Source organism: Heptranchias perlo, chromosome 28 (assembly GCF_035084215.1).
Source record: "Heptranchias perlo isolate sHepPer1 chromosome 28, sHepPer1.hap1, whole genome shotgun sequence".
Classification (NCBI taxonomy): Eukaryota; Metazoa; Chordata; class Chondrichthyes; order Hexanchiformes; family Hexanchidae; genus Heptranchias; species Heptranchias perlo.
Genome location: NC_090352.1, coordinates 41,259,586 through 41,286,761, shown reverse-complemented (window position 1 = coordinate 41,286,761; position 27,176 = coordinate 41,259,586). Strand labels below are relative to the sequence as shown.

The 27,176-nt window shown below is 45.4% G+C and overlaps 1 protein-coding gene across 4 annotated transcripts in view; it reads left to right on the top strand.

Moving 5' to 3' along the window:
* The window catches only part of LOC137299297 (uncharacterized), a 117,823-nt gene that overhangs the window by 28,254 nt on the left and 62,393 nt on the right, over positions 1-27,176 (top strand). For all 4 annotated transcript variants that reach the window (XM_067967961.1, XM_067967960.1, XM_067967962.1 and 1 more), the window contains 2 exons: positions 2,462-2,590; positions 9,648-9,874. In XM_067967961.1, the coding sequence (XP_067824062.1) occupies positions 2,462-2,590; positions 9,648-9,874 (356 nt within the window). The remainder of the gene's footprint in view (positions 1-2,461; positions 2,591-9,647; positions 9,875-27,176) is intronic.

Here is a 27,176-nt window from a genome sequence, read left to right as displayed (position 1 = left end):
AACAAAGTATCTGTGATCTATATCATAGTTCTTACAACATAAGAAAGCAGGGAATGAGAATAGGCCTATCCAGCACGTTCCTTCCATGGGCTATGTGTAATTCTCTCTTGGATTCTACTACCGAGGTGAGAGTGACTGTCCTTGACATCAAGGCAGCATTTGACTGAATGAGGCACCAAGAAGTCCCAGTAAAACTGAAGTCAGTGGGGATCAGGGAAAACTCTTCAGTGGCTGGAGCCATACCTGGCACAAAGGAAGGTGGCTGTGGTCGTTGGAGGCCAGTCATCCCAGCCCCAGGATATCGCTGCAAGAGTTCCTCAGGACAGCATCCTAAACTCAACTAACTTCAGCTGCATCATCAATGGCCTTTCCTCCATCATAAAGCCAAGAGCTGTTCGCAGATGATTGCACCGTGTTCAGCTCCATTGTCAATTCCTCAGATATTGAAGCAGTCCATGCCCGCATGCAGCAAAACCTGGACAAGATCCAGGCTTGGGCAGATAAGTAGCAAGTAACATTCACGGCACACAAGTGTCAGGCAATGACCATCTCCACCAAGAGAGCGTCTAACCACCTACCCTTGACATTCAATTGCATTACCATCGCCGAATCCCCCACCATCAACATTGTGGGGATTACAGTTGACCAGAAACACAACTCAACTGCACCAACCACATAAATGCCGTGGCTACTAGAGCAGGTCAGAGGCTGGGTATTCTGACACGATCCCGAGTGATATTCTCCAGTTGATGAGGGGCCTGTCTTAAAGTAGGTGGAGGATAAATTTAATTCAAATATTGAGGTGTCTAAACTGTGGCCCATGAGCCGTATCAAACTGCAAGCACTGACAATAAAACCACCAAAGCTAGGCAACTCCCTGCTTATATTTCTTACTTGCTGATTTCTCCTGTTTAAATTTTGTGAGCCTGGAAGTTTGGAAAGGCCTGTCCTTAGCACTCTTATCCCTTTGGTGGATAAATCTTAAAACAGAACTCCAAGATCTGTTAGCTTGAGATATTGTACAAATTAAAAGGAACATTGATTTAAACTTTACATATGGGAACATAAGAAACAGGAGCAGGAGTAGGCCAAACGGCCCCTCAAGCCTGCTCCGCCATTCAATAAGATCATGGCTGATCTGATCCTAACCTCAAATCTAAATTCATGTCCAATTTCCTGCCCGCTCCCCATAACCCCTAATTCCCTTTACTTCTTGGAAACTGTCTATTTCTGTTTTAAATGTATTTAATGATGTAGCTTCCACAGCTTCCTGGGGCAGCAAATTCCACAGACCTACTACCCTCTGAGTGAAGAAGTTTCTCCTCATCTCAGTTTTGAAAGAGCAGCCCCTTATTCTAAGATTATGCCCCCTAGTTCCAGTTTCACCCATCCTTGGGAACATCCTTACCGCATCCACCCGATCAAGCCCCTTCACAATCTTATATGTTTTAATAAGATCGCCTCTCATTCTTCTGAACTCCAATGAGTAGAGTCCCAATCTACTCAACCTCTCCCCATATGTCCACCCCCTCATCCCCGGGATTAACCGAGTGAACCTTCTTTGTACTGCCTCGAGAGCAAGTATGTCTTTTCTTAAGAGACCAAAACTGTATGCAGTATTCCCGGTGCGGTCTCACCAATACCTTATATAACTGCAGCAATACCTCCCTGTTTTTATATTCTATCCCCCTAGCAATAAAAGCCAACATTCCGTTGGCCTTCTTGATCACCTGCTGCACCTGCATACTAACTTTTTGATTTTCTTGCACTAGGACCCCCAGATCCCTGTGTACTGCAGTACTTTCCAGTTTCTCGCCATTAAGATGATAACTTGCTCTCTGATTTTTCCTGCCAAAGTGCATAACCTCACATTTTCCAATATTGTATTGCATCTGCCAAATCTCCGCCCACTCACCCAGCCTGTCTATATCCCCTTGTAGGTTTTTTATGTCCTCCTCACTCTCTACTTTCCCTCCCATCTTTGTATCATCTGCAAACTTTGATATGTTACACTCGGTCCCCTCCTCCTAATCATTAATATAGATTGTAAAGAGTTGGGGACCCAGCACCGACCCCTGCGGAACACCACTGGCTACTGGTTGCCAGTCCGAGAATGAACCATTTATCCCAACTCTCTGCTTCCTGTTAGATAACCAATCCTCCACCCATGCCAGAATATTACCCCCATGGAAGACCCGACATGGTTGATGAAGACAGAGCTCCTACAGCGGAGCACACATCAGATATAATATTACTATCATTTTGGTATTTTCTTTCCCAAACTTTTAGGAAATGGCCACATACAATCCTGATAACTTGCCATGTGATTTTATTTTGTGTGGATACTGATAGTGAATGCTATGTACATGGTCAGATTCAGTCATAATCTTGGATATCATTTGAATATTTAGACAGTTGTGTTTTTATTATGCTTAATATTGTCTTTTGTCCTTCTATGTAGCACGGATGGAGTATCTTTCCAGCCTCTCAGGAAGCCTTGCCCAGTCCAGCAATAACATGGAGATCTCCCTGAAATGTGAATCTCTGCTGTCTTCAGAGCCAACCTTCAAAACTCTCAGTGCATCAAAACGTAAGCAAATCTGAGATTAAAAGCAGTTATATTTGCAGCAATATAAAGGCACAGTTATCAGGGATTTATAAATCAGAATCTCCTGATCATGAGCGTCCAGATATGCCATGCTGTCTTACTGCCATAATACCCTGTAAAAATATAACTAGGTCACTCTTTCTCCCCACTTCTGCTACCTTTCCAAGATTTACAAATAAGACCCATTGTTTCAACTTGAATCAATCCTACCCAACTCATGGTCTCTCATTTTGATTCCGTTCTTTCTCCCCTTGCCCAGTCTCTACCAACCTACATCTGTGACTCTTGTTCATGACCATTTAAGTACCTCTCCTTGCCCCAATTGTCGCCAATGTCATAAATGGCTCCCTTTGCACAGGCACCATTCCTGTCCTGTTCAAAACTGCTGTCATCACTCCCTCCTTCATCGTCTATCTGAGGATTGTCCTCTCTTGGTTCCACACCTATCTATCCAAATATAACTAGCACATCTCCAGAAGTGGTTTCTTCTCCCACTTGCTCACAGTTACTCCTGGAGTACTCCAAGATTCCATCCTTGGATCCCTCCTTTGCCTCAATTACATGCTGCCTCGCGGAGACTTTGGCCCCGATATTAGCGGGGGGGCCGGAATGGCAGCGGGGAGGGGGCGATTGGGCGCGTGGAAAACCGGCATGAACCCAATTTACCGTTTCCGATGTGATCGCATGTTGATTGATAGTGGTTAACATCCTCTCTGGGTTTCGTGCCTGATTGACAGGCTGGCTGCTGTCAGGAGCTGCAACGTGAGGTGGCGGTGGGGGGCGAGAAAGAGAGAGCCAGACGTCATCTGGCGCTGGAACAGAAGACTGGGGGGGAAGAATGGAAGATCTGGTGCTGGATTGGAAGACCGGGGCGGGGAGAGGGGAAGATCGGGGGGGAGAGGGGAAGATCGGGGGGGAGAAGGGAAGATTGGGGGGACATCGGGAGGGTGAAGAAGGGGACATCAGAGCGGGAGACATCGGACATCGGAGCAGGTTTCAAAGATAGTGCATTTAGTGTTTTTACTTCCTTGAGTGGTTTTTTATTTAATTTATTTAGTTTCTTTTTCCCTGATTCGGCCCTTCACGCCTGGTGAAACCAGGCGCCAGGTGTAAATCAGAAGCAGTGGGCAAGCCGCCCAGGTAAGTTAGAAATCTTTCTAATCTCTTCATCTGTCACAGGTAAAGTGCCTTAAGTATCTCAATGAGGTACATTTGGCTCTTTAACTGTCATCCCGCCGGCTTTAATTGCCGGCGGGACTTCCGTTTTTGGGTCGCCCGCACACACACCGGTGGGTCCCTGGGAAACTCGGAAGTCGGCGGGTTGGAGCCGGCTTCCGAACCCGAACGGGATTTCTGCGATTTTGGGAGCCCTCAACGCACCCGCAATTGCCTCCTAAAATCACCACTTTATCTGTAGACATGGGTCAGTTAATCGATTCATTGCTAATGAACCCAGCTCTAACTCTCCATTGCCACTCTTGATTCCATGACCACTTCTGTATAGTTAGAATCTGGAATCATGTATGAGCCAGAACTTTCTCCAATCGTACATTGGGAAAACAAAAACCATCTTACTCAGCTCCTGTCAAAAGCTCTGCCCCTGCCCTCAACTCCATCTCCCTTGCTGATTGTTTGCTCAAGCTGAACCAGATGGTGTGGAACTTCAGTGACCTATTTGACCCTCTGCTAAACTTCAAACCCTTATTCTATCCATTATAAAGACCTCTTATTGCCACTTCCATATTATTGCCTGCCTCCATGCCTATGACATCCTTTCCGAAATTCTTACGAACACTTTTATCACCTAAAGATTAAATTTCCCTGAAGCCCTCCTTGCTGGCCTCCTGAGCTCTACCCTACACAAACCCCTGCTCATCCAAAACTCTGGTGCCCACATCTAGCCCTGCACTTGCCCATCAAAAGGGATGAGGTCCTGCAAGGTGAATTTAAGGAGTTAGGAGATAAATTAAAAAGCAGGACTTCAAAGGTAGTGATCTCAGGATTACTACCAGTGCCACGTGCTAGTGAGTATAGGAACAGTAGAATAGACAGGATGAATGCGTGGCTGCAGGGATGGTGTAGGAAGGAGGGATTTAGATTCCTGGGACATTGGGACCGGTTCTGGGGAAGGTGGGACCTGTTCAAGCGTGACGGGTTACACCCGAGCAGGACTGGGACCAATGTCCTCACGGGTGTGTTTGCTAGTGCTGTTGGGGAAGGTTTAAACTAGAGTGGCAGGGGGGTGGGAACCTGAGCGTGGAGTCAGAAGGGAATAAAGTTGACAGCAGCAAGAGAGGGGAAGACGCGGGGAAATCTACAATACAAATAGTACAAACAATTGTTCAAGAACAAGTGAAAGGGAAAAGCGTAGAGCAGCGGAAAGAAAGTGTACTTTAGGCACGACAGATAAAATAAAAACTAGAAGGCGTAAGGCGATTAACCCAGCATCAAAGCTGAAGGTCAGGTTAGGGTGTGTGGCCCAACTAAGAGTTCTATATACAAATGCACGGAGTATAAGGAATAAATTAAATGAACCACAGGTTCAAATTCAAATTGGAGGGTATGACATGATAGCTATTACTGAGACTTGGCTGCAGGATGGTCAGGATTGGGAACTAATTATACCAGGTTATTAGGTCTACAGGAGAGATAGGGAAAATGGAAGAGGGGGAGGAGTAGCCTTAGTGATTAGAAATGAAATCACTTCAATGATAAAGGGGGATATAACGGGAGGTAAGCAGCTAACAGAGACCTTATGGGTTGAATTGAGAAATAGGAAAGGTTCTAAGACTATAGTGGGAGTTGTGTATAGGACCCCTGGCAGCAGCTCTGAAGTGCTAGATTGTATAAATGCAGAGATTAGACAAGCGTGTAAGAAAGCCATAGTGGTCTTAATGGGGGACTTTAACCTTCACATAGATTGGGAAAAGCAGACTAGCAACTGTCAGAAAGGTAGTGAATTTCTTGAGTGTGTCCGGGATAGTTTTCTACAGCAATATGTCCTAGAGGCAACAAGGGGGCAAGCCATACTAGATTTAGTAATGAGTAATGAACCAGATTTAGTTAACGGTTTAACTGTGCTTGCACATCTATCCAATAGTGATCATAACATGATCGAGTTCAATGTAGTGTTTGAAAGGGAAAAAAGTGAGTCAGCTGCTAAGATTCTAGACTTGGGCAAGGCCGACTTCAATGGGATGAGACAGAGACTGTCCACAGTAAACTGGGAAAATCTGTTAATGGGTAAAACGACTGATGATCAGTGGGAAATGTTTAAAGAAACATTTAATGAGATACAGAATCGGTTTATACCCCTGAGGGGCAAGAACTCTACTTGCCAAAAAAAACAGCCATGGACAACTAAAGAGGTAAGGGACAGTATAAGACATAAGGAAAGGGCATACAAAAAGGCAAAAAATGGCACAGATCCTGGCGAATGGGAAAGATACAAAGATCAACAAAGGGTCACAAAACAGATAGTAAGGGCTACAAAAAGAGAGTATGAAAAGAAACTCGCAAGGGATATCAAAAACAATACGAAGAACTTTTATAGTTATATTCGGAAAAAGGGGGTTGGCAGGAGCAGTGTTGGCCCCTTAAAAACTGAAAGTGGGGATATTGTCATTGACAATGGGGAAATGGCGGACATGTTGAACAATTACTTTGCGTCAGTATTTACAGTTGGAAAAGAGGATAGCATGCCGGAAATCTCAAGAAAACTTATATTGAATCGGGGACAGGGATTCGATAAAATTAACATAAGTAAAACAACAGTAATTAAGAAAATAATAGCACTAAAGAGTGACAAATCCCCAGGACCAGATGGTTTCCATCCCAGGGTTTTAAAGGAAGTAGGTGAGCACATTGCGGATGCCCTAACTATAATCTTTCAAAGTTCTCTAGATTCAGGAACTGCCCCTCTAGATTGGAAAATTGCACATATCACTCCGCTTTTTAAGAAAGGAGAGAGAGGGAAACCGGGGAATTATAGACCAGTTAGCCTAACAGCTGTTGTGGGGAAAATGCTGGCGTCTATAATTAAGGATAGGGTGACTGAACACCTCGAGAATTTTCAGTTAATCAGAGAGAGCCAGCATGGATTTGTGAAAGGTACGTCATGCCTGACAAACCTGATTGAATTTTTTGAAGAGGTGACTAAAGTAGTGGACAGGGGAATGTCAATGGATGTTATTTATATGGACTTCCAGAAGGCATTTGATAAGGTACCACATAAGAGACAGTTAGCTAAGATAAAAGCCCATGGAATTGAGGGAAAAGTACAGACTTGGTTAGGAAGTTGGCTGAGCGAAAGGCGACAGAGAGTAGGGATAATTGGAAGGTACTCACATTGGCAGGATGTGACTAGTGGAGTCCCGCAGGGATCTGTCTTGGGGCCTCAATTATTCACAATATTTATTAACGACTTAGATGAAGGCATAGAAAGTCTCATATTTATGTTTGCCAATGACACAAAGATTGGTGGCATTGTAAGCAGTGTAGATGAAAACATAAAATTACAAAGTGATATTGATGGATTAGGTGAATGGGCAAAATTGTGGTAAATGGAATTCAATGTAGACAAATGTGAGGTCATCCACTTTGGATCAAAAAAGGATAGAACAGGGTACTTTCTAAATGGTAAAAAGTTAAAAACAGTGGATGTCCAAAGGGACTTAGGGGTTCAGGTACATAGATCATTGAAGTATCATGAACAGGTGCAGAAAATAATCAAGAAGGCAAATGAAATGTTGGCCTTTATATGTCAACGACTAGAGTACAAGGGGGCAGAGGTTATGCCACAGCTATACAAAACCCTGGTTAGACCGCACCTGGAGTACTGAGAGCAGTTCTGGGCACCGCACCTTCGGAAGGACATATTGGCCTTGGTGGGAGTGCAGCGTAGGTTTACTAGAATGATACCAGGACTTCAAGGGTTAAATTACGAGGCGAGATTACAGAAATTGGGGTTGTATTCTCCAGAGTTTCGAAGGTTAAGGGGTGATCTGATCGAAGTTTATAAGATATTAAGGGGAACAGATAGGGTGGATAGAGAGAAACTATTTCCGCTGGTTGGGGATTTTAGGAGTAGGGGGCACAGTCTAAAAATTAGAGCCAGACCTTTCAGGAGCAAGATTAGAAAACATTTCGACACACAAAGGGTTGTAGAAGTTTGGAACTCTCTTCCGCAAACGGCAATTGATACTAGCTCAATTGCTAAATTTAAATGTGAGATAGATAGCTTTTTGGCAAGCAAAGGTATTAAGTGATGTGGGCCAAAGGCAGGTATATGGAGTTAGATCACAGATCAGCCATGATCTTATCAAATGGTGGAGCAGGCACGAGGGGCTGAATGGCCTACTCCTGTTCCTATGTTCCTATCACCCCTGTCTTTGCAGACTTCCACTGGCTTCCAGTTACATAACCCACTGAATTCAAATCCCTTCTTTTGTTTGTGGATCACCCCATGGCTTTGTCTGAACCTCATCTCCCAACCTCCGTCTGCTATACACCCCAACCCACGCTTTTTGGACTTCTGTCACTCCTCATTCAGTGTCTGAGTCTTCAACTGTCTTCGCCCGGCCCTTTGGAGCTCCCTCCTGTTTTTAAAAGCTCTCTCATAACCCATACTTTCAATTGTGTGTTTGGTCATTTCTTCTAACTCTTCGAATACAGCTGAGTTTCCACTCTCTACCATGTGAAGCGCCTTGGGATGTTTTATTAAGGGAAAGGCACTGTATAAAGGCAAGTTGTTCCCGTATTTCTTTTGAAAAAAACACTCGCAGTGTTTTCAACCTATTAGCAGCTCTCTTTGTGCCAGTGTTTATCAAAGACTGGCAACTTTTATCTGACCTTCTCTCTTCCATGTTTTGGTCAGTCCTATAAAGGAGCTCACCAAGCTCCTCTTTCCAGTTCTAACGAAGCGTCACTATTTCAGATGCTGACAGATCTATGATGTATATCCAGCATTTTCTGTTTCTATATCAGATTTTCAGCGTTTATATTTTTATTTTTATTTTTAATGGGTCATTGATGTCTATTAATTCAACCAAATAAGCTGTGATCAGACTGCCTGCTCAATCCACTGTTATGTTAAGCTGTTACAGGTTGTAGCAATCATCTATGCAATCCACCACAGTGCATAAAAAATCCTATTTTGAACTATTTTCCCTGGCCACTGTCTGGAGCTGAAGCAGACTGTTCACAACCTCGGCATCCTGTTTGACGTGGGCTGAACTGCCAAACTCAAATTCTTTCCATCACCAAGACCGCCTACTTCCACCTACGTAACATTACTCGTCTCCACCCTTGCCCCAGCTCATCTGCAGCTGAAGCACTCATCCATGCCGTCGTTACCTTCAGACTTGACTATTCCAATGCTGCCCTGGCCAGCCTCCCACCTTCCACCCTCCGTAAACTTCAGTTCATCCAAAATTCTGCTGCCTGTATCCTAACTCACACCAAGTCCCGCTCACCCATCATCCCTGTGCTTGCTGACCTACATTGGCTTCCGGTCCATCAACGCCTTGAATTTGAAATTCCCATCCTTGTGTTCAAATCCCTCCATCACCTCGACTCTCCCTACCTCTGTAACCTCCACCAACCCTACAACCCTCCGAGATCTCTGCACTGTTCCAATTCTGGTCCCTTGCACATCCCTGATTTTCATTGCTCCCCCATTGGAGGCCGTGCCTTCAGCTGTCTAGGCCCTAAGTTCTGAAATTCCCTCCTTAAACCTGTCTACCTCTCTCTACTCCTTTAAGACGCTCCTTAAAACCTATCTCTTTGACCAAACTTTTGAACACCTGTCCTCATACCACTTTATGTGGCTTGTGTCAAATTTTGTTTGATAATGCTCCTGTGAAGCGCCTTGCAACATTTAACTACATTAAAGGTGCTTTATGAATGCAAGTTGTTGTTGTTTTTGAATTACACTAGGTGTGTGCCAGTCATTAGTCTTTATATCATATTTTCTTCTTAGCTGATCACAGCCTGTAAATCTCTGCATATTTGTTAGTCAAACTCATGAGTGTGCTTACAGATGCAACCAAGGCCATGAGGAATGTCCTTTCTTACTATCAGAAGATTCAAACCTCCAAGAGGGGTCTTTCGGAAACAAACTATCTCCTGCTCGTTCCATTGGTGCAGGTCTCCATAGCAACAGAGGCTCAGAACACAACACTCAGTTTGCTTAGCACCCTGTTGGTTGAAGAATATCTAACATTCATGGAATCGTGGCCATGGTGTAGGAAGCTACAAGCTAATCAGGTATGTTGAAGGGAAGGGTTTTACAAAGTCAAAGTACAGTAGATTATTTTTAATGCTGAAAGTTAGTAAAACCATTAGTGATGTCTTTGGTTAGAATCATAGAAGTTTACGGCACAGAAGGAGTCCATTTGGACCATCGTGTCTGTGCCGGCCGAAAAAGAGCTATCCAGCCTAATCCCACTTTCCAGCTCTTGGTCCGTAGCCTTGTAGGTTACGGCACTTCAAGTGCATATCCAACTACTTTTTAAATGCGATGAGGGTTTCTGCCACTACCACCCTTCCAGGCAGTGAGTTCCAGACCCCCACCACCCTCTGGGTGAAAACATTTCTCCTCAACTCCCCTCTAATCATTCAACAAATTACTTTAAATCTATGCTCCCTGGTTATTGACCTCTCTGCTAAGGGAAATAGGTCCATCCTATCCACTATATCTAGGCTCCTCATAATTTTATACACCTCAATTAAATCTCCCCTCAGCTTCCTCTCTTCCAGAGAAAACAACCCCAGCCTATCCAATCTTTCCTCATAGCTAAAATACTCCAGTCCTGGCAACATCCTCATAAATCTCCTTGCACCCTCTCTAGTGCAATCACATCTTTCCTGTAATGTGGTGACCAGAACTGTACGCAGTGCTCTAGTTGTGGCCTAACAAGTGTTTTGTACAGTTCTAGCATAACCTCCCTGCTCTTATAGTTTATGCCTCGGCTAGTAAAGGAAAGTATCCCAGATGCCTTCTTAACCACCTTATCTACCTGTCCTGGTACCTTCAGAGATCTGTGGACATGCACTCCAAGGTCCCTCTGTTCCTGTACACTTCTCAGTATCCTACCATTTATTGTGTATTCTCTTGCCTTGTTTGCTCTCCCCAAATGCATTACCTCACACTTCTCCGGATTGAATTTCATTTGCCACTTTTCTGCACACCTGATCAATCCATTGATATCTTTCTGCAGTCTACAGCTTTCTTCCTCACTAACAACCACATGGCCAACCTTTGTATCATCGGCAAACTTCTTAATCATGGCTCCGACATTTAAGTCCAAATCATTAATATATACCACAAAAAGCCATGGACCTAGTACTGAGCCCTGCGAAACCCCACTGGAAACACCCTTCCAGTCACAAAAACGCCTGTCGACCATTACCCTTTGCTTCCTGCCACTGAGCCAATTCTGTTATTCAGCTTGTCACTTTCCCGTGGGCTTTTACTTTTCTGACCAGTCTGCCATGTGGGACCTTGTCAAAAGCCTTGTTAAAATCCATGTAGACTACATCAAATGCACTACCCTCATCGACCCTTCTTGTTACCTCCCCAAAAAAATTCAATCAAGTTAGTCAGACGCAACCTTCCCTTAACAAATCCATGCTGACTGTCCTTGATTAATACGTGCCTTTCTAAATGACAATTAATACTGTCCCTCAGAATTGTTTCCAATAATTTGCCCACCACCGAGGTTGGGCTGACTGACCTGTAATTACTTGGTCTATCCCTTTCTCCCTTTTTAAACAATGTTACAATGTTAGCAGTCCTCCAACCCTCCGGTACCACACCTGTAGCCAGAGAGGATTGGAAAATGATGGTCAGAGCCTCTGCTATAAGAACATCAGAACATAAGAAATAGGAGCAGGAGTAGACCATACAGCCCCTCGAGCCTGCTCCGCCATTCAGTCAGATCACGGCTGATCTTCGACCTCAACTGCACTTTCCTGCACAATCCCCATATCCCTTGATTCCCCTAGAGTCCAAAAATCTACCTATCTCAGCTTTGAATATATTCAATGACTCAGCATCCACAGTCCTCAGGGGTAGAAAATTCCAAAGATTCACAACCGTCTGCATGAAGAAATTCCTCCTCATCTCAGTCTTGAATGGCCACCCCTTATTCTGCGACTATGCCCCCTAGATCTAGTCTCTCTAGCCAGGGGAAACAATCTCTCAGCATCTACCCTGTCAAGCCCCCTAATAATCTTATATGTTTCAATGAGATCACCTCTCATTCTTCTAAACTCCAGAGAGAATAGGCCCATTCTACTCAATCTCTCTCATCCCAGGAATCAATCTAGTGAACCTTCGTTGAACTGCCTCCAAGGCAAGTATATCCTTTCTTAGATAATGACACCAAAATTGTATACAGTACTCCAGATGTGGTCTCACCAAAGCCCTGTACAATTGCAGCAAGACTTCCTTACTCTTTTACTCCAACTTCCTTGCAGTAAAGGCCAACATGCCATTTGCTTTCCTAATTGCCTGCCGTACCTGCATATTAACTTTTTGCATTTCTTGTACGAGGACACCCAAGTCTCCCTGAACAACATTTGATAGTTTCTCACCATTTAAAAAATATTCTGTTTTTCTGTTCTTCCTACCAAAGTGAATAACCTCAAATTTCCCCATATTATCTGCCACCTTATTGCCCACTCACTGAATCTGTCTTTTTCCCTTTGCAGATTCTTTGTGTCCTCCTCACAGCTTACTTTCCCACCTAGCTTTGTATCGTCAGCAAACTTGGATACATTACACTCGGTCCCTTCATCTAAGTCATTAATATAGATTGTAAATAGCTGAGGCCCAAGCACCAATCCTTGCGGCAGCCCACTAGTTACAGCCCGCCAATCTGAGAATGACCCGTTTATCCCTACTCTCTGTTTTCTGTCCTTTAACCAATCCTCCATCCATGCTAATATATTACCCCAACTCCTTGAGCCCTTACCTTGTGTAACAACCTTTTATGTGGCACCTTATCGAATGCCTTTTGAAAATCCAAATATTCTACACCCACTGTTTTTTTTAATTCGTTCATTGGATGTGGGCGTTGCTGGCAAGGCCGGCATTTATTGCCCATCCCTAATTGTCCTTGAAAAGGTGGTGGTGAGCTGCCTTCTTGAACCGCTGCAGTCCATGTGGGGAAGGTTCTCCCACAATGCTGATAGGTAGGGAGTTCCAGGATTTTGACCCAGCGACGATGAAGGAACGGCGATATGTTTCCAAGTTGGGATAGTGTTTGACTTGGAGGGGAACGTGCAGGTGGTGTTGTTCCCATGTGCCTGCTGCCCTTGTCCTTCTAGGTGGTACAGGTCGTGGGTTTGGGAGGTGCTGTCGAAGAAACCTTGGTGAGTTGCTGCAGCGCATCCTGTGGATGGTACACACTGCAGCCACGGTGCGCCGGTGGTGAAGGGAGTGAATGTTTAGGGTGGTGCATTGTGTGCCAATTAAGTGGGCTGCTTTGTCCTGGATGGTGTCGAGCTTCTTGGGTGTTGTTGGAGCTGCACTCATCCAGGCAAGTGGAGGGTATTCCATCACACTCCTGCCTTGTGCCTTGTAGATGGTGGAAAGGCTTTGGGGAGTCAGGAGGTGAGTCACTCACCACAGAATACTCAGCCTCTGACCTGCTCTTGTAGCCACAGTATTTATGTGGCTGGTCCAGTGAAATTTCTGGTCAATGGTGACCCCCAGGATGTTGATGGTGGGGGATTCAGCGATGGTAATGCCGTTGAATGTCAAGGGGAGGTGGTTAGACTCTCTCTTGTTGGAGATGGTCATTGCCTGGCACTTGTCTGGCGTGAATGTTACTTGCCACTTATCAGCCCAAGCCTGGATGTTATCCAGATCTTGCTGCATGCAGGCTCGGACTGCTTCATTATCTGAGGGGTTGCGAATGGAACTGAACACTGTGCAATCATCAGCGAACATCCCCATTTCTGACCTTATGATGGAGGGAATGTCATTGATGAAGTAGCTGAAGATGGTTGGACCTAGGACACTGCCCTGAGGAACTCCTGCAGCAATGTCTGGGGCTGAGGTGATTGGCCTCCAACAACCACTACCATCTTCCTTTGTGCTAGGTATGACTCCAGCCACTGGAGAGTTTTCCCCCTAATTCCCATTGACTTCAATTTTATTAGGGCTCCTTGGTACCACACTCGGTCAAATGCTGCCTTGATGTCAAGGGCAGTCACTCTCGCCTCACCTCACCTCTGGAATTCAGCTCTTTTGTCCATGTTTGAACAAAGGCTGTAATGGGGTCTAGAGCCGAGTGGTCCCGGCGGAACCCAAACTGAGCATCGGTGAGCAGGTTATTGGTGAGTAAGTGCCGCTTGACAGCACTGTTGACAACACCTTCCATCACTTTGCTGATGATTGAGAGTAGACTGATGGGGCGGTAATTGGCCGGATTGGATTTGTCCTGCTTTTTGTGGACAGGACATACCTGGGCAATATTCCACATTGTCGGGTAGATGCCAGTGTTGTAGCTGTACTGGAACAGTTTGGCTAGAGGCGCGGCTAGTTCTGGAGCACAAGTCTTCAGCTCTACAGCTGGGATGTTGTCGGGGCCCATAGCCTTTGTTGTATCCAGTGCACTCAGCCGTTTCTTGATATCACGTGGAGTGAATCAAATTGGCTGAAGACTGGCTTCTGTGATGGTGGGGATATCGGGAGGAGGCCAAGATGGATCATCTACCTGGCACTTATGGCAGAAGATGGTTGCAAACGCTTCAGCCTTGTCTTTTGCACTCACTTGCAGGACCCTGCCATCATTGAGGATGGGAATGTTTACAGAGCCTCCTCCTCCCGTTAGTTGTTTAATTGTCCACCACCATTCACGACTGGATGTTTATTTTTATTATTCGTTCACGGGATGTGGGCGTCACTGGCGAGGCCAGCATTTATTGCCCATCCCTAATTGCCCTCGAGAAAGTGGTGGTGAGCTGCCTTCTTGAACCGCTGCAGTCTGTGTGGTGACGGTTCTCCCACAGTGCTGTTAGGAAGGGAGTTCCAGGATTTTGACCCAGCGACAATGAAGGAACAGCGATATATTTCCAAGTCGGGATGGTGTGTGACTTGGAGGTGAACGTGCAGGTGGTGTTGTTCCCATGTGCCTGATGCTCTTGTCCTTCTAGGTGGTAGAGGTCGCGGGTTTGGGAGGTGCTGTCGAAGAAGCCTTGGCGAGTTGCTGCAGTGCATCCTGTGGATGGTACACACTGCAGCCATAAGTGCGCCGGTGGTGAAGGGAGTGCCAATCAATCGGGCTGCTTTATCTTGGATGGTGTCGAGCTTCTTGAGTGTTGTTGGAGCTGCACTCATCCAAGCAAGTGGAGAGTATTCCATCACACTCCTGACTTGTAGATGGTGGAAAGGCTTTGGGAAGTCAGGTGGTGAGTCACTCGCCGCAGAATACCCAGCCTCTGACCTGCTCTCGTAGCCACAGTATTTATATGGCTGGTCCAGTTAAGTTTCTGGTCAATGGTGACCCCCAGGATGTTGCAGGATTGCAGAGCTTTGAATCTGATCTGCTGGTTGTGGAATCGCTTAAGCTCTGTCTATAGCATGTTGCTTCAGCTGTTTAGCATGCATGTAGTCCTGAGTTGTAGCTTCACCAGGTTGGCAGCTCATTTTTAGGTACTGCTCCTGGCACGCTCTTCTGCACTCCTCATTGAGCCAGAATTGTTTTCCTGGCTTGTTGGTAATGGTAGAGTGAGGAATATGCCACGCCATGAGGTTACAGATTGTGCTGGAATACAAATCTGCTTATGCTGATGGCCCACATTGCCTCATGGATGCCCAGTTTTGAGCTGCTAGATCTGTTCTCAATCTATCCCATTTAGCACGGTGGTAGTGCCACACAACACGTTGGCTGGTGTCCTCAGTGTGGGGACGGGACTTTGTCTGTCTCTTATTATGACTTTTCGTAGCGAGATTGTACAACTGAGTGGCTTGCTAGATTAAGAATCAACCACATTGCTATGGGTCTGGAGTCACATATAGGCTAGACCAGTTAAGGACGGCAGATTTCCTTCCGTAGAGGGTATTAGTGAACCAGATGGGTTTTTACGACAATCCAGTAGTTTTGTGTCTACCATTAGTGATACTAGTTTTTTTTATTCCAGATTTTATTTAATTAATTGAATTTAAATTCCCCAGCTGCCATGGTAGGATTTGAACTCATGACTCCAGATTATTAGTCTAGGCCTTTGGATTATTAGTCCAGTAACATAACCACTATGCTACCATGCCCCTTGTTTTTTTTTAATCTACCCTGCTAGTTACATCCTCAAAAAACTCTAATAAATTTGTCAAACATGATTTCCCTTTCATAAAACCATGTTGACTCTGCCTAATCATATTATAATTTTCTAAGAGCCCTGTTACCACTTCCTTAATAATGGATTCCAGCATTTTCCCTACGACCGATGTCAGGCTAACTGGCCTGTAGTTCCCTGTTTTCTCTCTCCCTCCTGTCTTGAATAGCGGGGTAACATTTGCTACCTTCCAGTCCACTGGGACCATTCCAGAATCTGGAGAATTTTGGAAGATCATAACCAATGCATCCACTATCTCTGCAGCCACCTCTTTTAGAACCCTAGGATGTAAGCCATCGGGTCCAGGGAATTTATCGGCTTTTAGTCCCATTAGTTTGTCCAATATTTTTTCTCTAGTGATATTAATTGTTTTAAGTTCCTCACTCTCATTTACCCCTTGGTTCCCCACTATTTCTGGTGTGCTTTTTATGTCTTCCACTATGAAGATGGTATTTCCTCCCTTGCATCTCTTAACTGCCTGGGATATATTTCATCCGGGCCTGGCGCTTTATCTACTTTCAAAGATGCTAAACCCCTTAATATTTCCTCTCTCACTATGTTTATTCCATCCAATATTTCACACTTCTCCTGCTTAACTACAATGTCAGCATCGTACCCCTCTTTTGTGAAGACAGATGCAAAGTATTCATTAAGAACCATACCCATGTCTTCCACTTCCACACACAGGTTACCTTTTTGGTCTCTCATCAGCCCTAATCTTTCCTTGGTTATCCTCTTGCTCTTTATGTATTTATAAAACATCTTTGAGTTTTCCTTGACTTTAGTTGCCAATACTTTTTCACGCCCTCTCTTTGCTTTCCTTATTTCCTTTTTGTTAGGAAGGTCATGATGTCACCATGCGTTCAGCTATTTAATAACAAAAACAGGATCAAGGTAATGCTAGTTTTTGGATAAGAACACTCTCTCATACTGCAGCCTTTTTTTGGGACCCCACTACTGTAGTGATTAAAATGCTTACTTCACACCTCTGTGATCATATCTTTCTATTGCAACATTGACCCTTCACTCAAATACAAATTCTTTGTAATTTCATAATGGAGATTTAGTGCCTGCCATGGAATTTCTACTCTGCCATTTTTTCATAGGCACACAGGAACAGCAGTAGGCCATTCAGCTCCTTGAGCCTGATCCTCCATTCAGTTAGATCATGGCTAATCTGCACAACAACAACAACAACAACAACAACGTGCATAAATATATATATATTATATATATATAGCGCCTTTAACGGAGTAAAACGTCCCAACCTGCTTCACAGGAGTGTTATCAGAGAAATATTAACACTGAGCTAAAGAAGGAGATATTAGGACAGGTCAAAGCTTGGTCAAAGAGGTAGGTTTTAAGGAGCGTCTACAGCCTGTACCAGACTGTACGTCAACTCCATTTACCCACTATTTCCCAAGTTTTCCTTCACCAACAGTTTTCGCCATGGTAACCATTTTGAAAACAATGCCTGGTGGTCTCATAAACAAGAACATCTCCAACCACTTCCTTGTATCCCCCACCACCCATATCGCCCTACTACTTTCCAACCCCACATTCTCTGTGTTCGCCCATGGAAAAAAATTATCCCCCCAAGTCTTAGTATATAGTTAGTTAATCAACAATTAGTTAATACCCTAATATTAACTGGGATACAATCAGTGTCAAAGGTATAGAGGGCGCAGAATTCTTAAATTGCATTCAGGAGAACCTTTTTAGTGAGTTCATAGCAAGCCCAACAAGAGGGGGGGCAGTTCTGGATTTAGTTTTAGGGAATGAAGCTGGGCAAGTGGAAGGAGTATCAGCGGGAGAGCATTTTGGTGGTAGTGATCATAATTCAGTGAGATTTAGCATAGTTATGGAGAAGGACAAAGATAGAACAGGAGTAAAGGTTTTAAATTGGGGAAAGGCCAATTTTACTAAACTGATAAGTAATTTAACAGAAGTGGACTGGAAACAGCTACTTGAAGGTAAATCAGTGTCAGAGCAGTGGGAGGCATTCAAGGGGGAGATTCAAGGGGTTCAGAGTAAACAGAGGAACATAGGAACAGGAGTAGGCCATTCAGCCCCTTGTGCCTGCTCCGCCATTTGATAAGATCATGGCTGATCTGTGATCTAACTCCATATACCTGCCTTTGGCCCATATCCCTTAATACCTTTGGTTGACAAAAAGCTATCTATCTCAGATTTAAATTTAGCAATTGAGCTAGTATCAATTGCCATTTGCGGAAGAGAGTTCCAAACTTCTACAACCCTTTGTGTGTAGAAATGTTTTCTAATCTCGCTCCTGAAAGGTCTGGCTCTAATTTTTAGACATGTTCCCACAAAGAAAAATAGTGGGACTGTCAAATCCTGGATGACAAGGTAAAAAAGGGAAGCTTATGTCAGACATCGAGAGCTCAATACTGCAGAAAGCCTAGAGGAGTATAGATGTTCAGGGGTGAAATTAAAAAGGAAAGGAGGAAAGCAAAGAGATGGCATGAAAAAACATTGGCAAGTAAAATTAAGGAAAACCCAAAAATGTTTTATATATACATAAAGAGCAAGAGGATAACTAAGGAAAGAGTAGGGCCTATTAGAGACCAAAAAGGTAACTTATGTGTGGAGGCAGAAGATGTGGGTATGGTTCTTAATGAATACTTTGCATCTGTCTTCACAAAGGAGGGGGACAATGCAGAGATTGTAGTTAAGGAGGAGGAGTGTGAAATATTATATGGGATAAGCATAGCGAGAAAGGAAGTATTAAGGGGTTTAGCACTTTGAACATAAGAACATAAGAAATAGGAGCAGGAGTAGGCCAATCGGCCCCTCGAGCCTGCTCCGCCATTCAATAAGATCATGGCTGATCTGATCCCAACCACAAATCTAAAGAACACAAGAAGTAGGAGCAGGACCCGGCCACTCAGCCCCTGGGCCCTCTCTGCCACCCACAGGGCATTGACCGAACCGAGCTTAGCTTCATGTCCAATTTCCTGCCCGCTCCCCATAACCCCTAATTCCCTTTACTTCTAGGAAACTGTCTATTTCTGTTTTAAATTTATTTAATGATGTAGCTTCCACAGCTTCCTGGGGCAGCAAATTCCACAGACCTACTACCCTCTGAGTGAAGAAGTTTCTCCTCATCTCAGTTTTGAAGGAGCAGCCCCTTATTCTAAGATTATGCCCCCTAGTTCTAGTTTCACCCATCTTTGGGAACATCCTTACCGCATCCACCCGATCAAGCCCCTTCACAATCTTATATGTTTCAATAAGATCGCCTCTCATTCTTCTGAACTCCAATGAGTAGAGTCCCAATCTACTCAACCTCTCCTCATATGTCCACCCCCTCATCCCCGGGATTAACCGAGTGAACCTTCTTTGTACTGCCTCGAGAGCAAGTATGTCTTTTCTTAAGTGTGGACACCAAAACTGTATGCAGTATTCCCGGTGCGGTCTCACCAATACCTTATATAACTGCAGCAATACCTCCCTGTTTTTATATTCTATCCCCCGAGCAATAAAAGCCAACATTCCGTTGGCTTTCTTGATCACCTGCTGCACCTGCATATTAACTTTTTTGATTTTCTTGCACTAGGACCCCCAGATCCCTTTGTACTGCAGTACTTTCCAGTTTCTCGCCATTAAGATAATAACTTGCTCTCTGATTTTTCCTGCCAAAGTGCATAACCTCACATTTTCCAATATTATATTGCATCTGCCAAATCTCCGCCCACTCACCCAGCCTGTCTATATCCCCTTGCAGGTTTTTTATGTCCTCCTCACTCTCTACTTTCCCTCCCATCTTTGTATCATCTGCAAATTTTGATATGTTGCACTCGGTCCCCTCCTCCAAATCGTTAATATAGATTGTGAAGAGTTGGGGACCCAGCACCGACCCCTGTGGAACACCACTGGTTACTGGTTGCCAGTCCGAGAATGAACCATTTATCCCAACTCTCTGCCTCCTGTTCGATAACCAATCCTCCACCCATGCCAGAATATTACCCCCAATCCCGTGATTTTTTATCTTGAGCAATAATCTTTTATGTGGCACCTTGTCGAATGCCTTCTGGAAGTCTAAATACACTACGTCCACTGGTTCCCCTTTATCCACCCTGTACGTTATATCCTCAAAGAACTCAAGCAAATTTGTCAGACATGACTTCCCCTTCATAAAGCCATGCTGACTTTGTCCTATTAAATTATGCTTATCTAAATGTTCCGTTACTGTCTCCTTAATAATAGACTCCAAAATTTTACCCACCACTGATGTTAGGCTAACTGGCCTATAATTTCCAGCCTTCTGCCTACTACCCTTTTTAAATAACGGTGTTACATTAGCAGTTTTCCAATCTGCCGGGACCTCTCCTGAGTCCAGGGAATTTTGGAAAACTATCACCAAAGCATCCACAATCCCTACTGCCACTTCCCTCAAGACCCTAGGATGTAAGCCATCAGGTCCAGGGGATTTATCCGCTTTGAGTCCCATTATTTTACTGAGTACCATCTCCTGAGTGATTTTAATCGTATTTAGCTCCTCCCCCCGTAGAGCCCCCTGTTTGTCCAGTGTTGGGATATTCTTAGTGTCCTCTACCGTAAAGACTGAAACAAAATATTTGTTCAGCATTTTTGCCATCTACATGTTTCCCACCATTAATTTCCCGGTCTCATCCACTAAGGGACCTACGTTTGCCTTAGCCACCCTTTTTCTTTTTATATAACTATAGAAACTCTTGCTATCTGTTTTTATATTTTTTGCTAATTTCTTTTCATAATCTAACTTCCCTTTCTTAATCAATCCTTTAGTTACTTTTTGCTGTCTTTTGTAGATAAATCACCAGGCCCGGATGAAATATATCCCAGGCTGTTAAAAGAAGCAAGGGAGGAAATAACGGATGCTCTGACAATCATTTTCCAATCCTCCCTGGCTACAGGCTTGGTGCTCGAGGATTGGAGGACTGTTAATGTTGTACCGTTGTTTAAAAAGGGAGAGAGGGATAGACCGAGTAATTACAGGCCAGTCAGTCTAACCTCGGTGGTGGGCAAATTATTGAAATCAATTCTGAGGGGCAGGATAAACCGTCATTTAGAAAGGCACGGATTAATCTAGGACAGTCAACATAGATTTGTTAAGGGAAGGTTATGTCTGACTAACTTGATTGAATTTTTTGAAGCGATAACAAGGAGGGTCGATGAGGGTAGCACGTTTGATGTAGTCTACATGGATTTTAGCAAGGCTTTTGACAAGGTCCCACACGGCAGACTGTTCAAAAAAGTAAAAGCCCATAGGATCCAAAGGAAAGTGGCAAATTGGATCCAAAATTGGCTCAGTGGCAGGAAGCAAAGGGTAATGGCTGACGTGTGTTTTTGTGACTGGAAGGCTGTTTCCAGTCGGGTTCCGCAGGGCTCAGTACTAGGCCCCTGGCTTTTTGTGCTTTATATTTATGTTTTGGAGTTAAAAGTAGGGGGCATGATTAAGAAGTTTGCAGATGATACAAAAATTGGTCATGTGGTTGATAGTGAGGATAAAGCTGGAGACATCAATGGACTGGTCAGCTGGGCAGAAAAGTGGCAAATGGAAGTCAATCGGAGATGTGTGAAGTAATACATTTGGGAGGTCAAACAAGGCAAGAGAATTCACAATAAATGGGAGGATACCGAGACGTGTAGAGGAAGAGAGGAACCTTGAAGTGCATGTCCACAGATCCCTGAATGTAGCAGGGCAGGTAGATAAGGTGGTTAAGAAGGCAATACAGGACACTTTCCTTTATTAACTGAGATGTGGAGATGCCGGTGATGGACTGGGGTTGACAATTGTAAACAATTTTACAACACCAAGTTATAGTCCAACGATTTTATTTGAAATTTACAAGCTTTCGGAGGCATCCTCCTTCCTCAGGTAAATGTCAGGAACTCCTCGAAGCCTACGCATTTATAAATCACAGAACAATACATGGTGATTACAGACAGTCTTTGCAACTGCCCGTTGCCAAGGCAATCACAGTGTTCAGACAGAGAGGTGTTACCTACAGAGCCCCCGAATATACAGTCAACAAATAAAAAACAAACAGAAAAAAAAACAGAGAGAGAGAGGCAGAAACATCTGGAAGGCAGAGAAAGCCAGCAAATGACCCGTTATATTAAAAACAAATAGCTTTTGTTCGCTGGTGTGGTTACGTGTAGCGTGACATGAACCCAAGATCCCGGTTGAGGCCGTCCTCATGGGTGCGGAACTTGGCTATCAATTTCTGCTCGACGATTTTGCGTTGTCGTGTGTCTCGAAGGCCGCCTTGGAGTACGCTTACCCGAAGGTCGGTGGCTGAATGTCCCTGACTGCTGAAGTGTTCCCCGACTGGGAGGGAACCCTCCTGTCTGGCGATTGTTGCGCGGTGTCCGTTCATCCGTTGTCGCAGCGTCTGCATGGTCTCGTCAATGTACCATGCTCTGGGGCATCCTTTCCTGCAACGTATGAGGTAGACAACGTTGGCCGAGTCACAGGAGTATGAACCATGCACCTGGTGGGTGGTGTCCTCTCATGTGATGGTGGTATCTGTGTCGATGATCTGGCATGTCTTGCAGAGGTTACCGTGGCAGGGTTGTGTGGTGTCGTGGACGCTGTTCTCCTGAAAGCTGGGTAATTTGCTGCGAACGATAGTCTGTTTGAGGTTGGGTGGCTGTTTAAAGTCGAGTAGTGGAGGTGTGGCGATGGCCATAGCGAGGTGTTCGTCGTCATTGATGACATGTTGAAGGCTGCGGAGAACATGGCGTAGTTTCTCCGCTCCGGGGAAGTACTGGACGACGAAGGGTACTCTGTTGGTTGCGTCCTGTGTTAGTCATCGGAGGAGGTCTATGCGATTTTTCGCTGTGGCCCGTTGGAACTGTCGATCGATGAGTCGAGCGTCATATCCCGTTCTTACTAGGGCGTCTTTCAGCGTCTGTAGGTGTCCATCGCGTTCCTCCTCGTCTGAGCAGACCCTGTGTATTCGCAGGGCCTGTCCATAGGGGATGGCCTCTTTGACGTGGTTAGGGTGGAAGCTGGAAAAGTGGAGCATCGTGAGGTTGTCCGTGGGCTTGCGGTAGAGTGAGGTGCTGAGGTGCCCGTCTTTGATGGAGATTCGTGTGTCCAAGAAAGAAACTGATTCTGAGGAGTAGTCCATGGTGAGCTTGATGGTGGGATGGAACTTGTTAATGTTATCGTGTAGTCTCTTTAGTGATTCTTCGCCGTGGGTCCATAGAAAGAAAATGTTATCGATGTATCTGGTGTATAGCGTTGGTTGGAGGTCCTGTGCAGTGAAGAAGTCCTGCTCGAACTTGTGCATGAAAATGTTGGCGTATTGGGGTCCGAATTTGGTCCCCATGGCTGTTCCATGTGTTTGGGTAAAGAACTGGTTATCGAAGGTGAAGACATTGTGATCCAGGATGAAGCGGATGAGTTGTAGGATGGCGTCTGGAGATTGGCTGTTGTTGGTGTTGAGTATTGATGCTGTCGCAGCGATGCTGTCATCGTGGGGGATACTGGTGTAGAGTGCCGAGACGTCCATCGTGGTGAGAAGTGTTCCTGGTTCAACTGGTCCGTGGGTACTGAGTTTTTGTAGGAAGTCTGTAGTGTCGCGACAGAAGCTGGGGGTTCCCTGTACGATGGGTTTCAGGATGCCCTCGATGTATCCAGAGAGGTTCTCACACAGGGTTCCGTTGCCACAAACCCCAAGATTTCGACCACAAACCCCAAGATTTCAGCAGCGAACCCAATGAGACAATCAATGATCCGGAACAGCAGACAGAGGGATCCGCGGTACAGCAACCGAAGAGGAAAGAGTCAAACTGGACTCCTCCGGAGGGTCGCTGCCCTCAGCTTGACATGTATGCCCAAGCTGTCAGGAAATGCGTCAATGCCAGATTCATCAGGCGCACTCAGAAGACAGTCCAGAATGTCACCCGAGCACAACGCAACGCCATCAACGCTCTCAAGACCAACCGCAACATCGTCATCAAACCGGCGGACAAAGGAGGAGCCATCGTCATACAGAACAGAACGGACTATTGCAAAGAAGCATACCGACAACTGGACAACCAGGAACACTACAGACGGTTACCCGCAGATCCGACCAAAGAGCACACCCACCAGCTCAACAAACTGATCAAGACCTTCGATCCAGACCTTCAAAGCATCCTACGCACTCTCATCCCACGTACTCCCCACGTGGGAGACTTCTACTGCCTCCCAAAGATACACAAAGCCAACACACCCGGACGTCCTATCGTATCAGGCAACGGAGCCCTGTGTGAGAACCTCTCTGGATACATCGAGGGCATCCTGAAACCCATCGTACAGGGAACCCCCAGCTTCTGTCGCGACACTACAGACTTCCTACAAAAACTCAGCACCCACGGACCAGTTGAACCAGGAACACTTCTCACCACGATGGACGTCTCGGCACTCTACACCAGTATCCCTCACGATGACGGCATCGCTGCGACAGCATCAATACTCAACACCAACAACAGTCAATCTCCAGACGCCATCCTACAACTCATCCGCTTCATCCTGGATCACAATGTCTTCACCTTCGATAACCAGTTCTTTACCCAAACACACGGAATAGCCATGGGGACCAAATTTGCACCCCAATTCGCCAACATTTTCATGCACAAGTTCGAGCAGGACTTCTTCACTGCACAGGACCTCCAACCAACGCTATACACCAGATACATCGACGACATTTTCTTCCTATGGACCCACGGCGAAGAATCACTAAAGAGACTACACGATAACATTAACAAGTTCCATCCCACCATCAAGCTCACCATGGACTACTCCTCAGAATCAGTTTCTTTCTTGGACACAGGAATCTCCATCAAAGACGAGCACCTCACTCTACCGCAAGCCCACGGACAACCTCACGATGCTCCACTTTTCCAGCTTCCACCCTAACCACGTCAAAGAGGCCATTCCCTATGGACAGGCCCTGCGAATACACAGGGTCTGCTCAGACGAGGAGGAACGCGATGGACACCTACAGACGCTGAAAGACGCCCTCGTAAGAACGGGATATTACGCTCGACTCATCAATCGACAGTTCCGACGGGCCACAGCGAAAAATCGCATAGACCTCCTCAGAAGACTAACACAGGACGCAATCAACAGAGTACCCTTCATCGTCCAGTACTTCCCCGGAGCGGAGAAACTATGCCATGTTCTCCGCAGCCTTCAACATGTCATCAATGACAACGAATACCTCGCTATGGCCATCCCCACACCTCCACTACTCGACTTTAAACAGCCACCCAACCTCAAACAGACTATCGTTCGCAGCAAATTACCCAGCTTTCAGGAGAACAGCGTCCACGACACCACACAACCCTGCCACGGTAACCTCTGCAAGACATGCCAGATCATTGACACAGATACCACCATCACACGAGAGGACACCACCCACCAGGTGCATGGTTCATACTCCTGTGACTCGGCCAACGTTGTCTACCTCATACGTTGCAGGAAAGGATGCCCCAGAGCATGGTACATTGGCGAGACCATGCAGACGCTGCGACAACGGATGAACGAACACCGCGCAACAATCGCCAGACAGGAGGGTTCCCTCCCAGTCGGGGAACACTTCAGCAGTCAGGGACATTCAGCCACCGACCTTCGGGTAAGCGTACTCCAAGGCGGCCTTCGAGACACACGACAACGCAAAATCATCGAGCAGAAATTGATAGCCAAGTTCCGCACCCATGAGGACGGCCTCAACCGGGATCTTGGGTTCATGTCACGCTACACGTAACCCCACCTGCGAACAAAAGCTATCTGTTTTTAATATAACGGGTCATTTGCTGGCTTTCTCTGCCTTCCGGATGTTTCTGCCTCTCTCTCTCTGTTTTTTTTTCTGTTTGGTTTTTTTTGTTGACTGTATATTCGTGGGCTCTGTAGGTAACACCTCTCTGTCTGAACACTGTGATTGCCTTGGCAACGGGCAGTTGCAAAGACTATCTGTAATCACCATGTATTGTTCTGTGATTTATAAATGCGTAGGCTTCGAGGAGTTCCTGACATTTACCTGAGGAAGGATGAAGCCTCCGAAAGCTTGTAAATTTCAAATAAAATCGTTGGACTATAACTTGGTGTTGTAAAATTGTTTACATTTATTAACTGAGGCATAGAATAAAAAAGCAGGGAGGTTATGCTAGCACTGTATAAAGCACTAATTAGGCCACAGCTTGAGTACTGCGTACAGTTCTGGTCAGCACATTACAGGAAAGATGTAATTGCACTAGAGAGGGTACAGAGGAGATTTACAAGGATGTTGCCAGGACTGGAGAATTTTAGCTTTGAGGAAAGATTGGATAGGCTGGGGTTGTTTTCTTTGGAACAGTGGAGGCTAAGGGGAGATTTAATTGAGGTGTATGAGGGGCCTAGATAGAGTGGTCAGGAACGACCTATTTTCCTTAGCAGAGAGGTCAATAACCAGAGGGCATAGATTTAAAGTAATTGGTAGAAGGATTAGAGGGGAGCTGAGGAAAAATGTTTTCACCCAGAGGGTGGTAGGGGTCTGGAACTCACTACCTGAAAGGGTGGTAGAGGTAGAAACCCTTATCACATTTAAAAAGTACTTGGATATGCACTTGAAGTGCCATGACCTACAAGGCTACAGTGGGATTAGGCTGGGTAGCTCTTATTCGACCGGCATAGACACGATGGGCCAAATGGACTCCTTCTGTGCCGTAAATTTTTCTGTTTCTAATTCATTTACAACTGAACTTTCAAACTGCAACTGCCTAGTTTCTGGCTGTCCATTCACCACGATACTTCTGCAACTGTCGATCTGCTTAACCATTCCCTCAACTGCACCTTTGATGCATTTGTCCTTAGAAAAACCTTTACTCTCTCCCATCCCGATTAATCCTCCATGGTGTGGCCCCCATCTTCACTCCCTCATGTACAAGGAGTGCAGATTTGAGCATATCTGGCATAAAACCAGTTTAGTTAGTTGCTGGACTGCATCAAGTGCTATCGGACTTCACTCACCTCTGCCAATACCACCCATTACACCAGCATCATCCCGGAGAACAAAGATAACCCCTGTCTTCCTTTCTCCACTATAACCATTTCCTTGAACCTCCTTCCCCTGTCCCGTCCACTCTCACCTCCAACAAGTCCGAGGAGCTTCTTTGACACTAAGATTGAGTCTATCTGTTTGGCTGCCTCTGTTACTTGCCCATTTTCTTTTGTCCACCAAGGCAGACC